Here is a 26737-nt window from a genome sequence, read left to right as displayed (position 1 = left end):
AAGCAGTGAAAAAAAAACAAAAAAACAAAAAGCAGTCGGAATAGATGAAATGACTACAAGAACTGATTAAAAGCACAGAAAGAATGTATCAATGGTCTCCACGCTGAGTGTGGAAAGATATTTATTTATCAGATACATGTCCGGAGGACTTCATGCACACAATAATGATCACCCCAAGATAGAAGCATGTCAATGTTTTGACTTTCGTACGATTAGTCGGGATGTCCACACATTGAAGGTTGTATTAAAAATTGTAGTGGCAGAGAGGGTGGGGGTATGGAAGGGAGGGTGGGTTGCAGTTGTTGGCTATTTATTGAGTTCTGCTGTGTTCTCCTGTTTTTTTATCTTCTGGCTATCTTTTTTATCTTGGTGGCGGTTTTTTTTGATATTTATTTCTAAATGCCTTAATAAAAACATTAAACCCAAAATTGCAACAAAGAGTTCAGAATGCTGCCATACAGAGGCATGTCCTTGGATATGAATCAAAAAGGGTCAATTTTTGCTGCGAATTGTGCATCTTGAGTCAAGAAACATCTTGACTTGACAGATATGGCTTAATAGAAAGCACCCCAGCAGACCCAATCTTCACTTTGGGGAGGTGGGGCCTCACCCCAGAAGCAGATCAGAGTGGTCAAGTTGTTTGCTGATATTTTAGATACATTAGCCCTCTCACCCCTCACATACCCTCAATGCCCCACCCATTCCACATGCTCCCTCCATGCCAACTCATGAAGCCCCAACCACTTCCATAGCTGCTCATACCCTCTTAGTCCATTCATTGCATTAACTGCCCATTCACCCATTATACACTCAGTATGTAACCAATTGCATCTGCGGAATTGCTTAAAAACCCGCTCGTAATTTTCTTTTGAAAGTAACAGCTGTTGCTACAACGCCATAAACGCATCAATCAGCCAATTGCAGAAGCTACAGGAACTTGATTCCACCTTGTCTTGTGCAAACAAACATTGAGCCACTGACAAAGAGATAATTTAAAAATTGTTTATTATAGCATCATAAACTTGCCAATCAAGCAAGGTTTTCCCTTCCCTGCACCAGTATCAACAAACTTAATCCTTTTGTGAGAGTCTGGGCTCTCCGCCAAGCATACATAATGAGCCTTGATTGACAATCATTTTTGATTGACATGGGAGTCATCGGGTGATGGGGGAAAGGCAGGAAAGTGGAGTTATGGCCACAATCAGATCAACCATGATCTTCTTGAATGGCAGAGAAGGCTCGAGGGGCAAAATGCCTACTGCTCCTATTTCTTATGCCCTTATGTTCTGAGAAAAAAGGACAACAATAGCAATCTGCACAATAAGATTGATCGAAGACACAGAGGACGGGATTCTTCCACAATCGGTGGGAAGGCCTGACGCTGATGCCAAAAACAGCGTGAACCACTCCGGCATTGGGCCACCCAGAAGTTGCGAATCCTCCGCACTTCCGGGGGCTAGGCCGGCGCCAGAGAGGTTGGCACCGAGCCAACCGGTGCCAAAGGGCCGTCGTGGTCCCGCGCATGCACAGAGCTGCGGCCGTGTTCTGGCACAAGCGCAGAACCGCCAGCGTGTTCTTGCGCATGCGCAGGGGATTTCTTCCCCGCGCCGACCATGGCGGAGGCCTACAGGGGCTGGCGCGGAGGGAAAGAGTGCCCTCACGGCACAGGCCCGCCCACAGATCGGTGGGACCCGATCGCCGGCCAGGCCACCATGGGGCCCCACCCCCGAGGCCGGATCCTCCCATGCCCCTCCACCCCCCCCCCCCCCCCCCCCCCCCCCCGAGGACTCCGGTAGTCGGCCTCCTAGTCAGGTCCCGCCGTGATGGACCATGTCCATTTCATGCCGGCGGAACTGGCCGAAAACGGTTGGCCGCTTGGCACATCGGGGCCCGGAGAATTGCTGGGCGGGGGGGCGCTGCCAACGGCTCCCAACCGGCACGGCGTGATCCCCACCCCTGCCCGAAAACCGCCGCCAGAGAATTCGGCAGCCGGCGTCAGAGCGGCGGGGCTGGATTCACGCCGCCCTTCGCCGATTCTCCGACCCGGCGGGGGTTTGGAGAATCCCGCCCAGAATCTGGAATTAAGATTTGCGGGGGAGCACAAATGATAAAAGCAATTAGATTTTCAGATGCGAAACACTTGTAGCAGGCACAGAGAGTGGATAACAAGAACTAGTAAACAAACTAGCAACAGCAACTATGAACTTTGGAATGAGAATTGACAAAACATATGATTCCGTGATCCTTGTTCTTATTTATTTATTTCATAGAACCCCTTCAGTGCACAGAAGGAGGCCATTCGGCCCATAGAGTCTGCATCAACCCTCTGAAAGAGCACCCTACCGTGGCCCACTCCGCTGCCCTATCCTCCTAACCCCACCTAATCTGCGCATCTTTGGACTCAAAGGGACAAATTTAGCCTGGCCAATCCTCCTAACCTGCACATCTTTGGATAGCAGTGGGAAAGGCTGTATTTAACATTGAAACCCAGTTGCGAACCAGGTGGATTTGGAGTGGTTTATTTGGACGTTGCAGAAAGAGGAGACCAACTGGATAAATAGCTTTGAAATGTAAGTCTGGAAGAAGATAGAAAGGATCCGCTGGACAGAAAAAGTAACAAAATGGGGAAGTGCTGAGGGGAGTGAACAGACAAAGATATTTGCGGAACATAATTAGAAAAGGCAGCGAGGCTAGACAGGACGCATCCTAAGACTAGGAAGAGACATTACAGAGGGAGGATCTCAGGGAAAGCAGGAAGAGAATGTCAATGCCGAATGGTTTGAAAATTGAAGTAAGCTCTTGGAAAATTGCAGAGAGGCATGGAGAAGATTATAATCCAAGGACCTATTTGATTACTGAGTTAAATATATTTTACGGCAGAATCAAAGAAACATGAGGTGAAAGTATTAAATTTAAGTACAAATTTAAAGTGATATTTTGATTTTATGTTCCTGTTGGGTGCCTTGCCCAACTGGAGCACCAATCCACAAGTCTATCTTTAAATGCAACTCTTTTAAAAGGGCATATCTTTGATCACTCAATCACCCCCCCCAATCTCTATTTTAGATTAATTTCTATCAAATCATATTGAGATTATACACTCAGTTAAGTCGTGATATATTTTAGTTCCTAATGTCAGATTGTTGGCACAAGAAAGGTGAATGATAGCTGAAGAGCCTGACTCAGTGGTCGCCAGAGGTTTTCACACCAAATCCTGCAACTGAAATATCTATCGGCAGTTGTTTCAAACCAAGTAATATACACACTCAGAACATCCACAATGAACAAAGTTACGGGCAGACTCTGAAGTACAAGACTTGAGTACGGGTGGGTATGAGGAAAGCCACATCTCCACGTACAAGACAAGACTAACGGGCACCTAAAGATAAACCTTTAGACAACGCAATGACGGTGTCTATGTATTGACATTCTGTACCGTGTGTTGCCCTATTATGTATTTTCTTTTCTTTCCATGTTCTAAATGATCTGTTTGAGTTGCTGTCAGAACAATGGGCGCAATTCTCCCATTACAAACGGCGAGCAGCGATTCTCCCAGCGGCCAGCCGTGAATCTCGCCGCGCCGGTTTGGGGGATGGGAGAATCGCGCGCGGATGCCGGGGCGGCGTGGCGGGTCTCGCTCGGTGCCCCCGCGATTCTCCCACCCGGCGTGGGGGAGGGAGAATTCCGCCCAATACTTTTCACTGTACCTCGGCTCACGTGACAATAATCAAATCCAATCCAACTCCAGAAAAAGGGTGTTATGTGGCCTTTGAGTGCTTTCCTTTGTGTTTAATCATTACTGCTCTATTTTTTTGTAAGTATTAAATTCATGACTGTCAACGTTATGAGTGGGTTATGAAGAGCTTTCTCATGAATGGAGTACAATGATGCTTCACATTAGCATAACGAATATTTATACCATGTGTAGCACACTGAATACTCTATTTATACTACAAGTGAAATAACATGTGTTTGCTTCTCAGAGCTGGTCATTAGGTTACAGGATCAGGAATATGACCTAACAAGACATTTATGATGAAACATACATGGCTAATTAGAGTCTCACATATCAGGAGAGTTCTTCTTAACCGGACGTAGACTTACTGAAACGGTTTAGCTCCATGATTAAGTCATGCACATCGAAATAACCTGGATATAAATTAAACATGAGTATTTTGTTTTGTTTCGAGCAAGGATCACAGCTTGGGACAGTGCGAGAGTGGGTGAGCCATCCATACGCCGGAAGCTTTGGCAATGGGCAGATAATAGATTCAAACAGCTTCTCAGGCTGAAATGATGCTGTTCAGCAAACTTTAACTGCACACAGTCCAGTGTCCTCATCCCTTCCAGCTGAACATGTATCCAACTCCTCAAGGCACTACCCACGAGCACTATTTAGAGAGCCCGATATCCACTGTAGGTGAGGTACTTTTCACTGATGATTGCTCTGACAAACTTTGTGGAAGTAAAATGATGGGCGGGATTCTCCATCCTGGGACACCCGGATCACGTTTCCCGATGGGATGGCGAATCGGCTATGGGGGGAAAGAAATAAATAAATCGGGATTGACGCGAGGCGCCGACCCGATCTCGATGCTCTGACCCTCTGCTGGCGGCATGAACAAGGTCCATGACCAGGAGGTCTTAATGTGAGGTCTTAATGACCCATTTGCATCCATTTTGCGAGCCTGGCTATGCTCCGGCCTTCTGTGATCCCCCCCCCCCCCCCCCCCCCCCCCCCCCGGACAGGAATTAGGTGGTCGGGGATCACTTGTGGTGGACCTCACAGTGCGCCACGGGGTTAACTGCCCAGGAATTATCCGTTTGGCCCACCGCAAGGTCCACCACGACAGGGGCACGCAGATAGAGACCATCCAGGTCCAACCGAGGACCACCCCCACTTCCCCCTGACAATGCACTGCCTGCTCAACCCCCTCCTACCAGAATTCACCCCCCCTTCCCCCTCCCCCCTGCCACCAAGGGCCTCTGTAATAGAGAGCTTCTCCCAGGGATCCCTCTAATAGGGAGCCCCCTCACAGGGACGCCCTGTCAAAAGGATACCCCCAGGGATAATCTGACCAAAGGGACCCCCCCCCCCCCCCCCATGGACCTCCTCCACCCACACAGACCATCCCCCCCCAAAAAAAGAGACCCCTGTCTGGAAGTAGAGATCAGTCCAGGCAGGGGCAGTGAGAAGAATTACAGCCGAATCACTTAGGAAGCTCCATGAGTTCATTCCTGGAAGGAGAGGAGTTGTGACCTGTATCTGGTTCCGACAGATTAATTAGCTGCAAGCCATTCATAGATTTCTGGTTTTAATCTGTGATTGACAGCTTCTACAAACCATCTGCAGCTTTGATTAATTCATGTCCCTTCATGGTTCATGAAGGAAGTGAGTGCCGTGCAAGCACATGTTTCAGCCCCTGGAATGTACTTAGTGCTTGGAATGCACTTACCTCTCTTTGCTGTGGTCAATATTTGTAAGCATTGGGGTTTCACCACTTAGGCCACTGTTACTGTTATTTCAATGTTTAACTAGCTTCTCCCATTTTTGAGTCCATACTGTATCTTAGACATTGTTATTTTAATTTATAAAGATGATTAACTTTAAGATTTAACACTTTCCAACTACCGTTCTGTGAACTTCTAATTAACTTTTAACAACAGAAAAAAACAACATGAGAAAGTTTGACTGTAATGCAATACTCCTTCACCCCACTGAAATCTTCACAAGTGTACATAAATTGTAAAGATAACACAGGTTACAAAATATACTTTGTTCTCAGAAAATACACAGTCCCTGTTAATCAATGGGCCAACCGTGGTCAGACACACCCCATCCTGAAACCAAGTGGCAGCTGCCACTTATCAAAATTTTGTGGATTTCTCCTCAAATCCTCCCAGATAATTATTATGCTGTGAGCCACCTGGCCTCACTGGACTCTGGCTATCACATGAGTGTTTCCAAACTTAGTCTCAAAAAGACAAACCTTAGAATCTAACAATGCATTCCTCAGCTATTTTCAGCAAGGATCCGTTTCCAGGATTTCCAACTCTTTCAGTATTCCTCTGCCTTTAATTGTCACATCCATTCAAGCTTCCACACAGTCTGTCAGGTATCCAGCCACGCGATAGAATACTGCTGCTTCACAGGCTGTATTAAGATGTCACCAAACTTTTGATTTACCTGATGTCTGGTTCCTCATTTTAAATCTGGTTCTTGCAGCTGTCTCTCAGCATTTCTCCACCTTTCACTTGAATTTTAGAGAACTGCCTTGTTCAAATTCCAGTTCATTTTGTCCCTTTTGACTTCCTGGGACCTCTGTTCATCCTCTGCTTTCTAGAACTATCTGTTCTTTTGGAACTTGCTTCTTCCCATTATTCCATTCTCCTACGTCTGTGAGAATTTCATCGCCATTTGCTAAGCACCAACTGCGTTGGGTCCAGTTAAAGCTAAACTCAAAAAAGGTCTTTGTAACTTAAAGGTGGCCCCTAGTTGCGAAGCAATAGCACAGTTCTTCTTCAAGCTCTATTTGCTTTTCACGCTGCAAACGCTCAAAACCCGATACAGACACAGTTTGAAATGAAGCCACAGCCCCCATACATGTAAGCCCCTTTATTTATCTGAATCTAGAGTTTTAAACCATTCTTACACAGAAACATTCAATTAAACTCATTTAGATCTATACCTTATTTCTAATATCCAATAATACAAAGGTAGATTACTTAATCTACCTCTGTTTCCTGACAGAAGTATAACTGTTTACAAACCTAGCACAGTGGGTATCACTGTTGCTTCACCGCGCCAGGTTTCCAGGTTTGTTTCCCGGCTTGGGTCACTGTCTGTGAGGAGTCTGCATGTTCTCCCGTGTCTGTGCGGGTTTCCTCCGGGTGCTCCGGTTTCCTCCCACAAATCCCAAAAGACGTGCTGTTAGGTGATTTGGACATTCTGAATTTTCCCTCGGTGTATCCGAACAGGCGCTGGAATGTGGCGACGAGGTGCTTTTCACGGTAACTTAATTGCCGTGTTAATGTAAGTCTACTTGTGACAATAAAGATTATTATTTATTATTTTTTTCAGCACTTTCATGGGACTGGAGACTAGCAGTTTACCACTGTTAGCACAGATGCTGCTGTCATTGTCTCCAACTGCAAACACATAGAACAGTACAGCACAGAACAGGCCCTTCGGCCCTCGATGTTGTGCCGAGCAATGATCACCCCACTTAAACCCACGTAACCCGTATACCCGTAACCCAACAATCCCCCCATTAACCTTACACTACGGGCAATTTAGCATGGCCAATCCACCTAACACCTTACAACTTTTCAGCAAAGTAATCTTGTCCTTTATTTAATCTTTAATAGCCCCCTTACACAGGCCTTCAGAATAGGTCTCATGTGATCTACATTTTACTCCAATTAAAGATACAGTCCCAAAACATAACAATCTGATTAAACCTCATAATTGTAACAATATGGACACCATCTTAGGAGATAGACTAGGTGGGGAGGAGGCATGCGAGACCCTTTTGTTCCAGATTTGCTGTCCAGGAGGCTGATTGAGACTCCCTTAGGAAGACCACCATTGTTCTATAATTTTAACTTTCAGTCCATCATCTACATGTCATCACTTTATCTTCTTGATCAAAATCCTAATCGAGAGCCACCAACAAAAAAAAAATCTTTGCACAACAACTTTATCCAGCAACCCATCCAATAACACATGCTAACATAACTAGCCTTAGTGCGTGTGTTTTAGTGCCTGTTTGTGGTCTAGCCTTCCTGCACACTGCAATGTCCCAGTTGAAGGCATGGTGCTACTTTCACTGAGAGAGTCTGCAGATGGCCTTGCAGGACAACCGGTGGGAGCCCTGGACCTTCAGGGCCCGGCTTCAGACTGCACACCTCAGCACGGATGACAGAGTCTGAGCTTCTGGCTGAGAGTCAACAACGTGGGTCACTGGTGAAGAGGCAGTGGTGGGAGCATGGAAGCTGTCATCCAGAGTGAGGACAGCGGGTTCCTGCTCCATTAGGTCACTGGTATTTCTCCAGAACAGAGATGTTACCTAACTGCTGGAGGACAGAATGCTGGACTGCAATGAAAACCTGCATAACCCGCGTTGATGATATCAAGCACACATGGTCATCTACAATCCCCCAAAGACGTAGCTCAACTATAATTCCAAACTTATCTACCCGATGTTACATTTCTTTTCTTACTCTTTCTATTCTCAGAGTAAGATTGCCTAGTCAATGTTAATAGTCAATGATGAACACTCACATTGTTATGCTGGGGATTCATGTCCACATATAACAACACTCAAACTGTACAAATTGGAGGACTTGTGGGTAGCCGTGGGCAGCATCCTTATCCTCCCTAAATAACCCCAACAAGGGTTTGTCGGTAATGACTCTGAAATGACGCATTGTGGAACTTATTGACTCCAGATGTCACGGCCAGTCCCTCCTTTTCAATTTGGTTATATACTTGTTCAGCACTGGTCAAAGTTCTCCAGGCATAGGCGATACGCCTTTCAGTGCCATCTTCCATCTTATGGGCCAAAACCACCCCTATTCTGTCAGAGGGCATGTCGTAGGTAAGGATTCTCTCTTTTGGAGGTTGAAATAGAGATTGGATGGTGGCAAGGCTAATTAAACCTGTTCAAAGGCTTCTTTCTGACGATCTTTCCAATACCAGCTCTGGTGCTTCTTGAGTAGGGTGTGCAAGGGTGCTGACAATGTGGAAAGATTGGGAATAAATCTACCATAATAGTTTGCCATTCCTAAATGCTCTCAAAAACTTGACCGTGGCCTCCGAATCCACATAAATCTTTGCTTGAAGGCTCTATATCTTGCTGAACTGTTTTGGAACACCTCTTTATAATTTCTTAAGGTATCATTAAGGCCTCCCTCGTTGATTTGAAAGATCTCCAACCAATTTGGCACAGCCAATCTCGGCCCACCAGACTCCCCCCCCACTACTACTACTAAGGGCAGTTGGGCTGACTGGTCCCAGTAGCTTACAGGTGTTATGGTCACTGGTAGGATTCTTAAAGCTTTCCCAGTATAGGTGGCTAGCCTGGCCAATGTGCTTCTTACCTGCAGGGGCTTCACTCCACCTTGCAGATAACGATACGTATGTTCACCTAAAACTGTAGCAGAGGCCCCATGTGTCCACCTCCATTCGAAACAACTGACCATTTATGATTCGTGCAATCGTAATTAGGGGCGTCTTTTCCACCTTTTTGTTGTTTAAACTGCATTCAGATTCGTTTTCGGGGTTGTTCTCAACACTGTGTTCTGGAGTTGGGAGTGATTTTTTTTGGCCCCCTGTAGGCTCAGCCTTAGCCTTGCATTTCCTCTGAATGTGCCTCCTCCTATTGCAGGCATAACATGTAGCTTCCTGAATCTACGTCTTTCCTGGGAATGATCTTCCCCACATCAGTAGCATTCTTCATAGCTCCTGGTCTGTGGACCAAAGTCCTGATATCTCTGCACTTTCTTCAGCTCTGAGCCTCTTTGCTCATTGGTTTCTGCGCTTTCATCCCTGGCTCCACAACTGCCAGGCGCTTCCCAACAGCCCTGGTGGACCTCCCCTTTAGAATTTAGAATTTAGAACAGTACAGCACAGAACAGGCCCTTCGGCCCTCGATGTTGTGCCGAGCAATGATCACCCTACTCAAACCCACGTATCCACCCTATACCCGTAACCCAACAACTCCCCCTTAACCTTACTTTTTTTTAGGACACTGATGGCAATTTAGCATGGCCAATCCACCTAACCCGCACATCTTTGGACTGTGGGAGGAAACCGGAGCACCCGGAGGAAACCCACGCACACACGGGGAGGACGTGCAGACTCCGCACAGACAGTGACCCAGCCAGGAATCGAACCTGGGACCCTGGAGCTGTGAAGCATTGATGCTAACCACTATGCTACCGTGCCACCCACCCTTCTTGCATGCTCTCTTCTTTAACTCCATCGCCCTCCTCTCCGCACTTTCCATAGGCTGGGCGACCTCGAATTGCTTCTTTAAGGGTATCTCTGCCTCTGCTAACAATTATTTTTGTATGACCATGTTGTTAACACCACAATACAGCCTGTCCTTCGACATGTCGTTTAGTGCAGACCTCAACACGCATTGTTCAGCCATTTGCTTTAGGCATGCCATGAAGACCTCGACCATCTCCCCGGTGTCTTTGTTGAATTGAACTTGTAACGCTGCATTATTATGGAGCGTTTCGGTTGCTAATGACCCTTGACTAACCACCAACTCCTCGAATGTTGAAAGTCGGGGGCATCTGGAGACGTCAAAATCCTAATTAGGCTGTAAGCGGGAGCCCCGCAGGCCATTAGTAGAATTGCTGCTTTTCCTCCCACCCTCCCCCAAATTAATATGCCCTGAGAAAGTAACAGAGATGCGTTACATATAGCGCCCATTGCTTCGTTGGAGGGTCAAATGGTTCTAGTTTACCAAAAGGAAACCTCATGGACTGGGAAAGGAGTTGGCTTCGATGGAGAAGGTTTCACTCAAGACCACTCTCCTAATTTTTGTAACAGCAGGAAGGCACTGCGGTTGATCCTCATCGCCAATGTAATGTCCTGACAGAACAGTGACCACCCGATGGATTAACAACTGAGCGATTTATTAAAGTAAGAAACTATGTATGGAGATTGAGATAAAAACTTCCATGATCCAAGACTCCAAACTTCCAACTGATTGGGAACCCGTGCTCCATCCCCAGGGTTCTTGCGCTCCAGCCCTATTGGCCGATTGGGGTTCATGACCCTCCGGGAACCCGCCCCCTTAAAGGGGCACGCTACCACAGAAATGTCATTTTAAAAACTGGTTTGGTCGATTGTTTAAAGCAGCAGAAACCTTTTGTGATGACATGCAGATGGCAAATGTAAACTTGGACTGTAAATCTGCATTCTGGGCAAAATATTAACTTTTTGGAGTTTATTTCTCAAATTATTCCATTAGTAAAGAAAGATTAACCGAATATATGGATCGAAAATATGCTTTATATATCGTACAATTAATTCTACGCCCTGCACAGAACAACTAGACTGTGAATAGATGCTGCTCCTGCTACAAGTTATAGAGCTGGTATAAAAATAGCTGAATTTGATTGATGTGTTATTTTTAAATTGCTTCCAGTTCCTCAGTACATTTCAAAGGTCCATAAAACAATCTCCCAGAAGTATTAAAATAATTCTTTGAGGGAAGTGAGTCACAAATGCCACACGGTGGTAATTATTTTTTGAAGGCATTAAATGGAGTCCCAGTTGTCTCTGCTCTCAGTATCCGCACTCTCAGTTATCTATGATCTAGACTGACAGGGGTTTGTGTTTCACAGTAATGCAAGTTTGTAATGCAAGTTTGCAACAGCTGGTTACAACTTTGGGTCAGGTCTTACACGATTAATCTTCTGTGTGCACTTAAAGTCATGGCTGGCTGGGGGCTTGGGATGGTTCAGGTCATACAATGTCCCCTCTACATAAAGCGTAGTGCACAAAATCATTTGGGTCAGGTCAGGGGGCTGCTTTTGTTGAAATTCTTTTGACAGCTGTGTGGCCTGTTCAGTTCTGTCAGGAATGCAGGTTGTGCATTTTATTGACACGAGGCTACAACTCAATTACTCACCAATTGTGATTGTCCACGAGAAGGAGATCCTCCAGTATGGCAAATAATTGGGACTCCATTGTATTTTTAAATGGTTGATGATCGGAGCAATTACGGTGCAAACTCAAGATTTTCAGATCATACGATAAAGTACAAATTTATGCTCTCACACCATGTACATATAATCATTTCAAAAGGAGTATAATTTCCCTTTCAGGATATACACGTCTCGAGAAAGGCCGTCGTTGTGTGATGACAGCCTAGCTGAAGGATCAATAATAATAATAATTTTATTCGTGCCACATGTAGGCTTACACTGCAATGAAGTTACTGTGAAAATCCCCTAGTCGCCACACTACGCGCCTGTTCGGGTACACTGAGGGATGATTCAGTATGTCCAATTCACCTAACAAGCACGTCTTTCGGGTCTTGTGGGACGAGAATGTGCAGACTCCACACAGACAGTGACCCAAGCCTGGAATTGAACCCGGGTCCCTGGTGCTGTGAACAAACAGTGCTAACCACTGTGCTACCCTGCCGTCCATTAACGGCTATGACAAACTGCAAACGTACAAAAGTAGTGATAAAAACAAATGACTGCGGATGTTGGGATCTGAAACAGAAACAGAAAATGCCGGACAGACAGCGTCTGTGGAGAGAGAAGGGAATGAGGGAGGCCCACTCTCTCTCTCTCCTCAGATGCTGTCAGACCTGCTGAGATTGACCAGCATTTTCTGCTTTTGTTGTAGCAATGTTCATTGTTAAAAATAACACGTGGTGCCACACAGCTGGATATCTATGTTCTGTTTCAAGCAGCAGAAGATATTCTGTGATTCACAACTTTCATTGCTATACTAGAGTTCAGCACCACCACCAGATTCCACTTGTCCCTTCCATATCCCATCCAGAAGCAAACTCCTTACTGCGGAAAACCCATTTGTTAAGTTCAGGCTTCAATGAGACACATCTGCTCTCAAATCACTCTGAAGCCAGTCCTGGTTTATTTTTAAAGGGACTTGCATTTCTAACATTGTCAGATTCCCTTTCTTTAAGATTGGGGGGGGGGGAAAAACAATCATATTTAGACAAAAATACAATGGGGAATAAACATAATTTCAGATTCCGCACTGTTACATCGTGAGACACCCTTCTTCTGGAAGAATCCCTACAGTGCAGGAGGCACCTATTCATTCCAGCGGACCTGCCCCTCCCCTCCGCAAAAGCACTGTACCCAGGTCCACTCTCCAACCGACCCCGCCCTATCCCCATAGCCTATTCTGTCAAACTCTGAACACTAAAGGGCAATTTAGCATAATGCATCCATCTTAACCTGCATATTTTTGGACTGTGGGAGGAAACTGCAGCATCCGGAGGAAGCCCACGCAGAAATGGGGAGAAGGTGCATGGGGAGACCGGCCGTGTTTCGCTCAAGCGGGAGTGGAATGCGGCGGGAGAATTGAGTCCAGGATTTGCTGGGTGTTTCACCCCGGCTCTGTTGGCAAGTTCCCCACCGCTATCTAAGCTCACTTTGGGCATGATTCTCCGGTCTTGTTGCACTCTCACTCGAGGCCTCGGCGATGCTCCTCAGTGACCGGGACAAGCTACACAGCGCCTGGGCCATTCCCATCTGAGAGTGGGACATGTCCCGGAGCATCTCATCAATTGCAGCATCGTACTGGGTCACATCCCCCAGCGAGTCAGACATTCTGCCGAGACCATCAGCCGTGGCCGTCACCGACTGCGTCACCGACTTCACTAATGGTGCCGACGTTGTGCACCAGGCTCTCCACTAGGGCCGCCACCCGATCAGTGTTGCCCTCAGTGCCACGCATTGCCGGCAAAATCTCCCGCGCTCGTAGCCTCTGGGACTCCTCCAATTGGCTATGGATCTGCTGGAATGTTGCTGACATCTCCCTCTGAATGAACCAGCCACTCCCTATCATCTCCAACAGCTCCAGGTACACCTCTTCCACAGGCTCAGCATCAGGCTGGAACGAAGCTGGGTCTTGGGATCCAGCAGACCTCCGACTGCTGTCTCGTCTGGGAGTTCCTGCTTCCACCTGATGTACAATAGCAGCTCCATGGTGCTCACCAGATTGTGCCCCAGAAGCCTGTCCACGAACATGTCCCACCGAGGTCCATGTATCTGCGCTGGTAGAGGGTTGAGATTACAGCTGTGACGCTTCGATAGTGTCTTCCTGAGAGTTCCCCTCCGAGATGGTCTCCTGGAAGGCTGGAGAGAGGGGTGGGGGGGCACCTACGATGGGCCGATGCTGGAGGACCTGTGGGAGAATGGTCACGTGGTCAGTGGTCACGTGGAGGGAGGGGTCAGTCACTATGGCAATAACAACTCACTTTTGACAGTCCTCCGGGTGGAGCCTGCTGGATCCTCACCTCTACAGCGTCCGCTAACCTTTGCCTGGGTGACTGTCCTGTCCTCGGCCACCCCCCGTCACCTCCAGGGCCTGCTCCTCGAAGGAGGTGAGGATTCTCAAGTCTGGCACCCCGCCGCCAGATTGGGCCCTCTCCCGCCAATTGTGGGAGAACTTTTCCTGAGGAGATGCAGAGATGACATCCTTAGTCACATGTTTGATTGACAGTGGTAAGAGGGGGGTTGTGAAGGAAGGATTGGAAGGGTTTGAGGGGGTGTGTGAAGGGAGAGTTGGGGGTCGCAAGGACAGTTGGGGGTGGGGGGGGAGGTGGTGTGGTGTCTAGTTACTCGTGCTGCCCGGTGTAGGTCATTGGCCTTTTTCTGGCACTGGAAGCCATTCCTTCTGGTCACGCTCCTGGAGCTTACAGCCACTGCCAGCTCATCCCAGGCAGCCCTGTCGCTCACCCTCTGGGACCGACGGGGGAACCGGACATTTCTCTTGGCCCCCACTGCATCAATGGGCCTCCCCAGATCTGCATCCAGGAACCTTTTTGCCAACCTCCTTGGCGTCATTGTTGCCAGCTGATTGGGGTTGGCTGAGCAAGTGCTGCTTAAGTTAGCCGGGGCCTGGCAGGCGCGGTGTCGGCAAATCAGCTGGCGAGCCTTCATTTGCAGCTAGAAGCCCACAGGGTCTCGTTAAGTGGACAGATAGGGAGGCACGGTAGCACAGTGGTTAGCATTGTTGCTTCACAGCTCCAGGGTCCCAGGTTCGATTCCCTGCTTTGGTCACTGTCTGTGCAGAGTCTGTACGCTCCCCCCATATCTGCGTGGGTTTCCTCCGGGTGCTCCGGTTTCCTCCCACAAGTCCAAAGATGTGCAAGTTAGGTGGATTGGCCGTACTAAATTGCACAGTGTCCAAAAGGTTAGGTGGGATTACTGGGTTATGGGGATAGCGGCTTAAGTACGATGCTCTTTCCAAGGGCTGGTGCAGACATGATGGGCCAAATGGCCTCCTTCTGCACTGTAAATTCTATGATCTATGATTAACATTGAATAGCTTTGCTGACCTCACCAGGCTGAGAGTCGGGAAGCTCACGGCAGTTACCACTCACTACCACACTTAGAAATGTCTCCGGAGAACCACACCCTCTGCCACAAATGACACTTAGAAACTTCTCCGTTAGATCGTGCCCCTTAATTCTAATCTTACTTCTTTCTGTTAAAGACAAGGCTAGAGCCATACCTTGCTTACCTTTGGGTAGAGACGTGGCCCAAGTCCACATCTCCACCTCGTTAGTCCATTGTTTGTATGGCTCCAATACCAAATGTTGGGTAATCATAGTTGGTGATCCTGCAGCATCACTCAGCCATTTCACCTCAAAGCCACCAGGAGACTTGTTTTTGCCAGAAACATGAATTGCTTTCTGTTCTCTTTAAGTTCCAACCTGAAGGCTAATCCTTTGCAACCTGCCTCACAGGTGGGTATCCATTTACCAAATCAACACATTCTGTAATTCACAACTGTTTTATTGTTGATGCTGTCATTCAGTACAAATATCAATTTCCACTCTTCCCTCCTGGATCCTCTCACTGTCTAGAAACAACCCTCCGAACTGGGCGAGGGGAGGATTCTAGATCTAGTTCTAGTTCTAGTTCTCAACTCAGTCTGAAGCATGAGCTGGTTTACTCTTAAAGGGACCTACATTTCTAACATTGTCATGTGGTACTTTAAGAGAGGGCCAATAACCTTTAAATAGTTTGTATATTGACTTCAATCAAGACAATGCAACCAAACAAAAAAAGATTATTTACCTGGCAATCTTTGAGCAATATCCATAATCTGACAGAAGCCGTCTTTTCTGCAAAGTGCATGTTCTAGACCTGGGATTCTGTTCACCTGAAAGTAAATCCGTAATCTTAAGTACTAGCATCAACTATTATGAGTTCAAGAAGTTATTAAATAATCAGCAAGGGAAATCCTCTTCAAAACGCACAACCGATAGTTAATCCAGTGTATGCCAACAACGAGGCGGGTAGTGTGGACTTCCCGGGGCTGTCAAGATATCTTTGCAAAATGCCCAATGTGACTCTGCAAATAAACAACAAATGATTGGTCCAGCTATTTTGATGGCACTCCGGCGTCGGGCCTCCCCAAAGGTGCAGAATCCTCTACACCTTCAGGGGCTAGGCCTGTTCCGGATGGTTTGCGGCGCGCCTGCAGGCGCGGAAGGGGCTTGGCGCTAACCCAACCGGTGCCGAAGGGCCTCCGCCGGCCGGCGTGAGTTGGCGCATGCACGGGAGCGCCAGCGTGTGCTGGCGTCATCCCAGCGCATGCCCAGGGGTGGGTTCATCTCTGCGTCGTCCATCGTGGTGGAGTAGCAGCTGACGTGGAGGAATAGAGTGCCCCCACGACACAGGTGGGCCCCGATCACGGGCCAGGCTACTGTGGGGTCAAATCCCGGGGCCAGATCCCCCCGCCCCTCCCGAGGACCCCGGAGGCCGCTCGCGCCGCCTGGTTCCGTCGGTAAGGACCTACTCTAATTTATGCTGGCAGGACCGGCAAAATACGGGCGGCCACTCGGCCCATCGCAGGCCAGAGAATCGCCGGGGGGGGGGGGGGGGGGGGGGGCTGCCAACAGCTCTCGACCGGTAGAACGCGATTCCCACCCCCGCCAAATCTCCAGCGCCGGAGAATTCGGCAGCCGGCAGGAGCGGGATTCACGCCGCCCTCCGGCGATTCTCCGACCCGGTGCCGAGGAGGGGGGGGGAGTCGGAGAATCCCGCCCAAGGTAGATCCCACTTTCAGTCTGCACAGTGGTTGCAGAGAGAAAGAAACAGAGCAAAAGGGATAATCTCTTTCGGGTATCGCTGGAACCTTTAGTAAAAAGAGAAAATAGCAGATCAATTAAAATACACAGTTATGTAAATACAATTAAAATAAAAATAAAATTCAAACAATAAAAGTAGGAGAATTGAGGTAATGAGAAAAGGGAATAATAGAAAAATAGATTACATTTAATTAATTCTTGATGAAACATCTCAGAAATGCCTGAAAACATGCAATATAACCATGAGTTACTCTGTAATACTGTAAAGCAGAAAAGCAGGTTTAAGAAAAATGAGTGGGAATAACATTTGAGTAACAATATGGCTGTAACATTCACGCTTTTTAAAGCTTCATGATAAGTTGCAATAATTGAGTTTTTAAAACCAGCTAGTTCAGCAAGCCCAAATCTCTCGATGTAACCAGTTATCTGCCAGATGGCACGAGGGCACAGTTGTTAGCTCTGCTGCCTTACAGCGCCAGGGACCCGGGTTCATTTCTGACCTTGGGTCACGGTCTGTGCGGAGTCTGCACATTCTCCGTGTCTGCGTGGGTTTCCTCCGGGTGCTCCAATTTCCTCCTACAGTCCAAAGATGTGCAGGTTAGGTGGATTGGCCATGATAAATTGCCCCTTAGTGCCCAAAGATGTGCAGGTTAGGTGGATTGGCCATGATAAATTGCCCCTTAGTGCCCAAAGATGTGCAGGTTAGGTGGATTGGCCATGATAAATTGCCCCTTAGTGCCCAAAGATGTGCAGGTTAGGTGGGGCCATGGTGTTTCAGGTTTAGGGCGGGGAAGTGGGATAGGGTGCTCTTTCAGTGGGTCACTGCAGACTCGATGGGCTGAATGGCCTCCTTCTATACTGCAGGGATTCTAACTAAAAGTTAAAAGGAAACCAGGTAATATTGAAGCTGAATTGGTGAATACAGACAGATGCTACAGTTGAAATAACCATCATAATTAGCAAGCCTGTTGCTGTCTTTACATTTAAATTTTCAATGGGGCATTTACTAATACTGATAACATCTATTTCTTTTCATGAAGACATTTAAAGGTTCTCTCGGTGACGAAAAAATTATTAGGCATCCTGACAGACTAATTCCATCTGTATTAAAATAATGGCTGCAACTGTTAATATGTGGTCAGTCATTTACCTCCTCTGATCTTGCTGCCCTTATGCAATATCACAATGTTAACGCACTCTTTTACACAACTGGGTTCCCTCTTTAAATATGCAGATTTGAATGTCTTCAGCGCCCAATAGGCTAGAACTGGGGAGCATGATAGCTTTGTTGTTAGGCTAGACCCGGCGGTGATGAGTCATGGGCCAGAAGAGGATTAAGAGCGTTAGGTAATTGTTCAGTGTGGTATTATCATAACTGTAAGAACTGCAAGGGTTAATTAAATGTCTAGATTAGCCACAAGAGGGAGCTACCGATGCAAGTATATAAGCCATTGATGCTAAGCGTTGTGGGGGAGAGTAGTCCACGAGTTAGCTAGAGATAGTCAGAAGTATTATTAGTGTGAGTAAGAGCAGATCATAGTTTATACCAGTATATTTTTTTTTGTTTATAAATGTTTTTATTCAGTTTTCATATTTTATATTGAACAAATTACAAATTGTTAGGAGAGAAAAAAAAAAAAAACAAACACGCAAAAATTAACATACATATTTACAGGTAAGCATCTTCGTAGTAGTAACTGCGCCCCCCCCCCCCCCCCCCCCCCTCAACATGTTTATTTAGTTTGGTTTTGGGCCTTGGCTAGCCATCGAACCCCCGTAACGAACCTGTAGCCCCCCCCCTCCCGCTACCTTCCCCCGACTATTCTTAGTTTATACCAGTATTAAGATTCATTGTAGATGAGTGTAGTTTATATGTTAACGACCAACTGTGTATTATTTAGAAGTAGGTGTCGAATCCAGTTTAACAGTATTAATAAATGTATAGCTTTGTTTAAGTTCAAGCTATTTTGTGGTCTTTGTGAACACTACGCCAACCTTCCTGAATTAAGCAACACAAAGAACACCGCACCAAGGAGGAGAGAAAAAGCTCCTTTGGGTCAACAAAGAATCTCTGGATCTCCCTTCCCACAGGTTGGCTTCCCAGCTCCCCCACAATTCTGTTCAGAGCTCCAAACGTCACTTAACCTGAACCCAGACTGTGGACTCGTGCTGCCAAGTTCCCGTTCCCACACACCAGCTAGGGAGTGAACCTGGCCCGGTTCCAGAACATTAGTGAGTAAATTTATAGAGGTGACACCTGACTATTAAGGTCCGATTCCCTGAGTTTGCCAGCTGCTTCGAGCCCGCAATACACCTGACCTACCGACACTATAAAATTGGAGCTAAAGGTTTGATGAAAGACATGAGAATTAAACACACATCTTAATCCCGATAAACGTCAAAAGTGTATATCAGGAATGCGATTGCACTCCTCAGTGTTTTTCTGGATATTAAAAATTAACAGATGAATGTGTTAACCTGCCTGCATGAAAAATATCAAACTCACATTTGATTTCCACAGGAATCTCTAATAGCTTTGTACAAAATTGCCACCATGCCCCCAACTCCTCTGCCTAGAAACAAGACGCTTACGTTGGGAAGCTAAGTTTGATTTTATCGTGCCAAGACTTTGTAACGTAAACTGGCTGCTACTGTGACACATTGTCGCTGACTGTGTAGAGAAACAAATTTAGGTTTAAATCACAACAGGTTTAAATGTCGGTATGCCTGTGAAGTCAGGTCGTCAAATTTTACATAGTGTAATTTAGAAACAGGAATATTTGGTCGTGAGCTTGAAGGCGAAGGAAAAAGCAAAGTGTGCCAATCAGCTGGAATACTGAACTGATTTATGAATAATATACTTTGTTACAATTTTTAAGTTTGGAGGGGACGCCACAATCTGCTCAAGTTTGTGAAGATTTTTTGCAGATGGTTTTTTTTGTTACGGCTCGGTCGGCAGCACACCTTCCCCTGGGATGAAAGGCAGCGGGTTCGAATCTTGTTCCTTGGACGTGAGGTGAAAACTCCAGGCTGACGCTGCACTGCAATACCGAGGGAGTTCTGCACGATCAAAGGCATAGTCTTTTGGATGGGATGTTAAACCAAGGCTGCCTGCTCACTCTGTAAAATGGTCCCATGGCACTATTCCAGAAAAGAGCAGAGGAGTTACCTCCAGTGTCAATCAGATTCCTAAAAGAAACTATCTCATCATTATCACCTTCCTGCAAATTGTTTCCTACATTCTCACAATATGTGGCTATTGTAGAGTACATAAAGGGTTAATGTAATGTTACTACTCTAGTCACTAGATGGTGCTATAGAGAAACCATATAAATATCACGGGCGGGATTCTCTAATAATGGGCTATGTCCCCAAGCCGGCGTGAAAACCGGCGCCAACGGCTCCGGCATCAACGGTCCCTGAAAGTGAGGAATTCTCACCTTTCTAGGGGGCTAGGTTGCCGCCAGAGTGGTCCTCGCAGCTCCATCTGGCGCGGAATGGCCGCGCGAGTCCGCGCATGCGCGGAAAAGCCGGCGTATTTCCGCGCATGTGCGGGGGTTCCCTTCGCACTGGCCCCCGGGCAATATGGCGGAGCCCTACAGTGGCTTGGCGCGGAGTTAAGTACGCCCCCACGGAACCACCTGCCCGCAGATCGGTAGGCCTCGATCACGGGCCAGGCCACCATGGGGACCCTCCCCGGGATCGGATCCCCCTGCCCCCCCCCCCCTTCAGGACAGCCCCCGCACACTCACCTTCCAGGTCCGTGTGGGAGGTGAGTAATCCAGGCCAGCGGGACTCGGCCAAACTCTTTGGCCACTCGGCCCATCGGGGCCAGGAGAATCGGCAGGGGGGGGGGGGGGGAGGGTCGCTGTCAACAGCCCCTGACCAGCGTGGCGGGGATTCCACGGGCGCCCAAAATACGGCACTGGAGAATGGTGAATCTGGCGTCGGGGCAGGGGGAGGGGGGCGCAATTCTCGCGTCTCCCCGAGGAGTCTCCGACCCGGCGCCAGGTCGGAGAATCCCGGCCCACATGTCTCCTTGACCTCTAGGAGAGAGCTGGAGAAGTAGATACAGAGTAGGTGTGAGATAGCTTAACTGATGGCATAGTTTAATATTGTAATGTCTAGTGTGATCTTTACTGAACTATTTCCTTAGTAATATGTTTGAATCTAATTCAGTGTAGTGTAATAAATTTGCGTTGTTTGTTAAACACAGCTTACTGTCATTTGTTAGCACTACAACCTTCACCATCCTGAAGAACAAAAACAAAGAACACAACATACGTCACAGCAGTGACTTCACTCCAAAAGTATTTCAATGGCTGGAAAGCACTTTGGGATGTCTGGTGGCTGTGAGAGGTACTATCTAAATACGAGTCTGTGTGTCTTGGAGTGAAACATGGTTGACAAACATGGTTTAAATAAAAGACAAGTCACTTCTTAATCTAGACTGAATTTAATTACCTTCTGATGAAGCTGGAGTTGATGGAACTCTTCTTTTTGAAGACACCTGTCACCACTCAGCTCATTTGAAGTGAAACAAATCAACAGGTCCCAATGTCCAGCTCCTAAAAAAGAATTGGAATCACTGTCAACACTGCAATGAAACGTGTCTATTACACTGAAGAATCGAATTGGCACAGGTTTTCCAGGCAGAATCAAATGAACGGCGTAGTTGTTCAATACATTTATATCTGAACACAGACTTCCTGTGGGGATTTTCCCTGTAAGTTGTATCTATTAGAAATTTAAAACAGTTCCATACCCTCTGAAGAGGATTGGGGATTTGTGCAAACAGGGAAATCAACTATGTCTCCATAGCAAGTCAAACAAAATAATCCTTGCTGAGCGACGCAAGGCCTGATTTTAACTCTACGGACGGGATTTGTGAGAGTTAAAACCAGATCCACAGGGTCTAAATCAGGAAGTGCAAATTGGAATATTCAGGACCAATGCCAAGTTATGGACAGGAAGCAAAATAAAGTGAGGGTACATAAAATGGGATTAAGGGAGAGATGAAAGAGACAGAATGAAAAAGCGAAGTACATTTTTTGTTTAATTCCTTAAAATTTCTAGCTAAAGTTAAAAGCTGAAGGAATGTGAGACACATTCATAAAAGTACATTTTCAGCGCCCGAGAAGTTGTTTGGTAGTAATTAAGAGTTACCATGCTGTTAAAAAAAATGTATCCACTTTAATGGACAAACCTAACTTTTTCTGGTCAGTTTAGTGGGTACCTATTGGATAAGCACCACAATTTCACAGACTTCTTGTACTTAAATTCCAAATCTCTCAGTAAGATTCTATTGGTGCAAAGTTTCTGCAGGAGTGAGGCAACTTAGACAGTAACTGCCTGATTCCGCCCCCCCCTTTAAATGCGCATGTGCGAACACGAGAAGTGGCTGTCTGAGATATTCCTTAATAATGGTGAGAGGCTCCTGTGCTTGCTTTGGTGGGTATAAAAGATCCTATGGAATTATTTCAGGGCAGTTATTCCCGGCCAATATTTATCCCTCAATCAACATCAGAAAAAAACCCAGATGATCTGATCATTATAATCTTGTTGTTTCTGAGAGTTTGCAGAGCACCAATTAGTTGCTGCGTTTCCTACACTACGACAGTCACTACACTTCAAAAAGTACTTCCTTCATTGTAAAGAGTTTTGGAATGTCTGTAAAAGGTGCCATATAAATCCAAGTCTCTCCTTTTCACTACCAATCATTTATCAGCGTACATGGTAAAACACCAGTCACTAGAAGAAGTCACTAGTTCAAAGTTCAGATGGCAGAATACTCGAAGAACCTGATCAAGGTGCACTCAACTGACTGGCGTGTATCTTTATTAATGTACATGGCTCTCGCAAATGTCCAAGGGCAGCAGGGTAGCATGGTGGTTAGCATAAATGCTTCACAGCTCCAGGGTCCCAGGTTCGATTCCCGGCTGGGTCACTGTCTGTGTGGAGTCTGCACGTCCTCCCCCTGTGTGCGTGGGTTTCCTCCGGGTGCTCCGGTTTCCTCCCACAGTCCAAAGATGTGCGGGTTAGGTGGATTGGCCATGCTAAATTGCCCGTAGTGTCCTAATAAAAGTAAGGTTAAGGGGGGGTTGTTGGGTTACGGGTATAGGGTGGATACGTGGGTTTGAGTAGGGTGATCATGGCTCGGCACAACATTGAGGGCCCAAGGGCCTGTTCTGTGCTGTACTGTTCTATGTTCTATGTATGCCAACCTGCAAAAGACATCACCATCTTGAAACTGAAGATATCCAAAAGGACTCCGGCCAACACCATTGCTGGGCGCTTTGTATGAGCTCCTTGACAGGAGGCCACTACGAAGACTCATGTCGCGGTTCAGGAATACATCCCAATGGAGACATTTGGGTTGGCACCTAGACAGAGCGTCTGAAACTAAATGATTGCATGCACAACTCACACAAAAGCTGGTCATCTGTTTTGGCTCAAAATAGTGGATGTGTCTGCAGCATATATAGTATGGAGAGGTTATCCTCTGCTCAGGGTAATACACTGCAAATCAACATTGCACCTTCCAACGGCCATGCTTACCAACCACAACTATCAATTATATCTCATAGTGCAGGTTAGCAGACTTTTATTCTTGAATAACAGACACCTGGAAGGTTCAGTCTTGGCACCGTCAGTTTTTAATATTTATACTGGTGACATCCACTTACCTGCAGATGGAGATATGTTACATAAATGATCTTGCGACAACCATCCATGCCAGTGGAATGCATACTTGCAGAACAATTACAAATGCCTGAGACTTTTATAAATCCATAAATTTATAAAACCACTTCAGTCAAATCCTCAGAAAAACTTGTTGCTATTTAATTTGAGTATAAATTTATTTCAGTGATCCCTTCTGTAGTAAGGAACTAAGAGCACAAAGACATCCCAAGTTACCTTAGAGTGGTGCTTGATCATCGGCCCATAAACTGTCAACATCGGATGAAAACTGCAGGCAAAATAAATCTGCAACTTCAATTCCCAAATTAGCTTGGAGCAGCTGGGGAACAGACGCCCGCACTCGTGGCCAGTCACCTTGACCCTTGTTTTCTTACCTAGTATTGCACATGGGCTGGGGCAGGGAAAGAGCGCTTACACATTTTGTAGACTTGCAACTGAATCATCACAGGAGAATCATCACAAGAGCATTGAATGCAACGGGCCGTCTGGCTCTCTGCCCGCAACTTGCCGTCATCTTTCAGAAGAGAATCAGTGTATAACCAGGCCCTACAAAACTCTCATCTGTCCATTATTGAAGGTCTCCAAAAGCTCCCCAAAATGCTGCCTTGAGTCCAACCCTTCTGGGTAAGAGCCTTAAAAACTCTCAAAACCACATAAAGTCAATTGGAAAGAAGAACTGGAACCTGATCGGGGTCCTTGGACATCTGGCTTCACCACACTACATTAAATATGGCTCACTGTAAATCATCAGATCTTCATACTGGCACAGCAACTACCCGCTACATAAATGGAAGATAAATAGCCCAGTATGTGTAGAAGCTATCCAAACCACATGAGCATCATTGTTCAGTAAGCTTTTGTTCTGATGAGGAATAGCTACCAGAATCCATGGAGTGGAAGGAACCGGTGAATGTTTCTTCTCAAATTGTCATACGAACAAAGATGGGGTGTGGGAGGGGGGGGGTGAAATTCTCCATTTGGGAGACAATGGGTGGGATTCTCTGTTGCCCGATGCCACTGAATCGGCGCTGGCGGGGTTTTCCGGATGCTCCGCCCCTTCCAAATCGGCGTCATCTAGGAGCGCGGCGCACACCGTTGTGACGGCGCCACCGCGTCCCTTTGAGGCCTTCCCCCGCTGCTTCGCCTCCGATGGGCCAAGTTCCCGACCACATGGTCGCGGTTTTTGTAAACCCGGTATGGAGGCTGCGGACTGTGTCCAGTGCCTCCACAGTCAGGGGGGTGAGGGGTAAGGGGAGGGGGGTAAGCAGCGCTGCTAGCAGCGGGGGCTTCGGAGAGGGTTGGGGGGACTAGTGAGGGGTTTGCTCCGGGGATGGTGAGGGGGGGGGGGTCCAGGGGGACACTATTTGGCCAGCCGGGTCCGTGCACGACCGGTGCCAAGTTGTACGGCGCGACCGCTGCAGGTCGTCGCCGGGCGTATGCGCGGCCATGGACCCAGCAATGCTCCAGCCGTTTATGTCGGGAACGCAGGGGGTTTTACCTGGCACAGCTGCTAGCCCCCCACCAGGCGCAGCATCAGTGCTGGGGCAGCGCCAACATTTTCATTGTAAAGCTAGCCCAATGTTCGCCTGAAGGAGCTGAATTGCACCTGGTTTGCCCTACTGCTGGGAATATTCCTAATCCTTAGCCACACAAATTTATGCACGGTGAGGATTGTGAGGGAATCCCGAGTGAAACCCTCTGTCAGGCTGCCATTTTAAGCAGATGCCCGATAGCAAAGTCCACCTCCCACCCCCAGATTTTCTAGGGTGCCCCTCCCCCTAGGGAGTGAGCCGACCCAATACCCACTCCCCCTCCCCAACTGAGACCCCTAAATGAAGTGACCCCTCCACAGAGACCCCCTAAATAAGCGACCCCCCATCCGAGACAATTTCTAGCTGACCAAAGCCACTCAACTGTGAATGGAGGTGATTGGAAAGCACTTAATTCTGTCTGATGTGGTCCAGGAGCTGTCAATCAAAGCTTGATGTTGATAAACATTGCGGTTAGAGAACAATGAGTTTCTCAACCATGAACGAAGATGAATGGAGCAATGCTGACAGCTGGAGGGTTGGTGGAAGCTGTCAATCACAGCTTAGTAAAATCAATAGCAAAGGGAAATGAACAAATGGCTTGCAGATCAAATATCTGAGGGGATTTAAACCCAGCTGACTGGTTTTCTTTGTCCAGGAACTGTCAGGTGCTGCTTCCCGTGTCTGAGCCAGCAGATGTATTGCCCAGGTGAGGGTTAAAGCAGTAATATTTTTCACTGTCTCTGTCTTGACTGCTCTCTAGCTTCAAGACAGGGGTCTTTCTCTTATTTTGGGGGTGGTCTCTCTCTTGGTGGACTTTCTGACAGTGTTCACTTTTCTATGGGATCTGTTGGGACGTCTCCTTACTCTGTGTGTTTCTCTGTGAGAGGGGTCTCTTTATGTAGAGATCTCCCGGCAGTGGGATCTCTTATATAGGGTGTCTCTGTAGACAGTCTCTTTATTTGGGGGGTCTCTGGTGGGAGCAGTGGGAGGGGGCTGGTAGGGGTGGGGTGGGCAGGTCTTGCAACGTGGGGAGAGGGTGGCCCTCGGATTGACGTTGGGGGTAACTCCCTTAAAGAGATTCCTTCTTGGTCACCGCGAGGTTCACCCCATCAGGGCCACGTTTCTCAGGACCAGTAGTAATTCTCGGCCACGTGATTCTGGACTCAGAGGACAGGAGAACCACGCGGTCCCGGAGAATATGGTACCCAGCCCACTAAATGGATGCAAATGTGTCTTAATTTAAATCCTCCCTCTGGTGCGGGGCGAGAACCTCGATCCCGATGCCTGTGGGTGTGCTGGAGCCCGGTGACAATCCCGTTTTCTTCACAACCGTGAGATTCTCCGCCTCTTCGGGAACTCTACTACCGACAGAGTGAGGCACAGCGGGCGAGATTCTCCCAAAACGGGAGAAATCGTAAAGCTGCCGTAAAACCCGGGCGGGTTTTACGGCAGCGCGCCCCTTCCCGACGGGGGACCGATTCTGGTCCCCGGTCGGGGCTAGCAGCCCGACGCCGTAGGCTCCGGCAAGACGGGCTTAACGAAAATCGTTAAGCCCACTTGCCGGAGTTAGCGCCGGCTGACGCGTCATATGACGTCAGCCGCGCATGCGCAGTTTGGACGACTGAAACCCGCGCATGCGCGGGTGACGTCATCGCGTTTTTGCGCGAAACCCGC

The 26737-nt window shown here is 47.4% G+C and overlaps 1 protein-coding gene across 2 annotated transcripts in view; it reads right to left on the bottom strand.

Moving 5' to 3' along the window:
- Window positions 1–26737, bottom strand: part of cped1 (cadherin-like and PC-esterase domain containing 1) — a 282548-nt gene that overhangs the window by 189334 nt on the left and 66477 nt on the right. For both annotated transcript variants that reach the window (XM_038780826.1, XM_038780827.1), the window contains exons 3-4: window positions 21294–21397; window positions 15814–15898 (exon numbers count right to left, since the gene is read on the bottom strand). In XM_038780826.1, the coding sequence (XP_038636754.1) occupies window positions 15814–15898; window positions 21294–21397 (189 nt within the window). The remainder of the gene's footprint in view (window positions 1–15813; window positions 15899–21293; window positions 21398–26737) is intronic.

The sequence above is a fragment of the Scyliorhinus canicula genome, chromosome 20, assembly GCF_902713615.1.
Source record: "Scyliorhinus canicula chromosome 20, sScyCan1.1, whole genome shotgun sequence".
NCBI classification, from domain to species: Eukaryota; Metazoa; Chordata; class Chondrichthyes; order Carcharhiniformes; family Scyliorhinidae; genus Scyliorhinus; species Scyliorhinus canicula.
The sequence above is the reverse complement of the archived record's forward strand: the minus strand, read 5'-3'. Positions and strand labels throughout refer to the sequence as shown.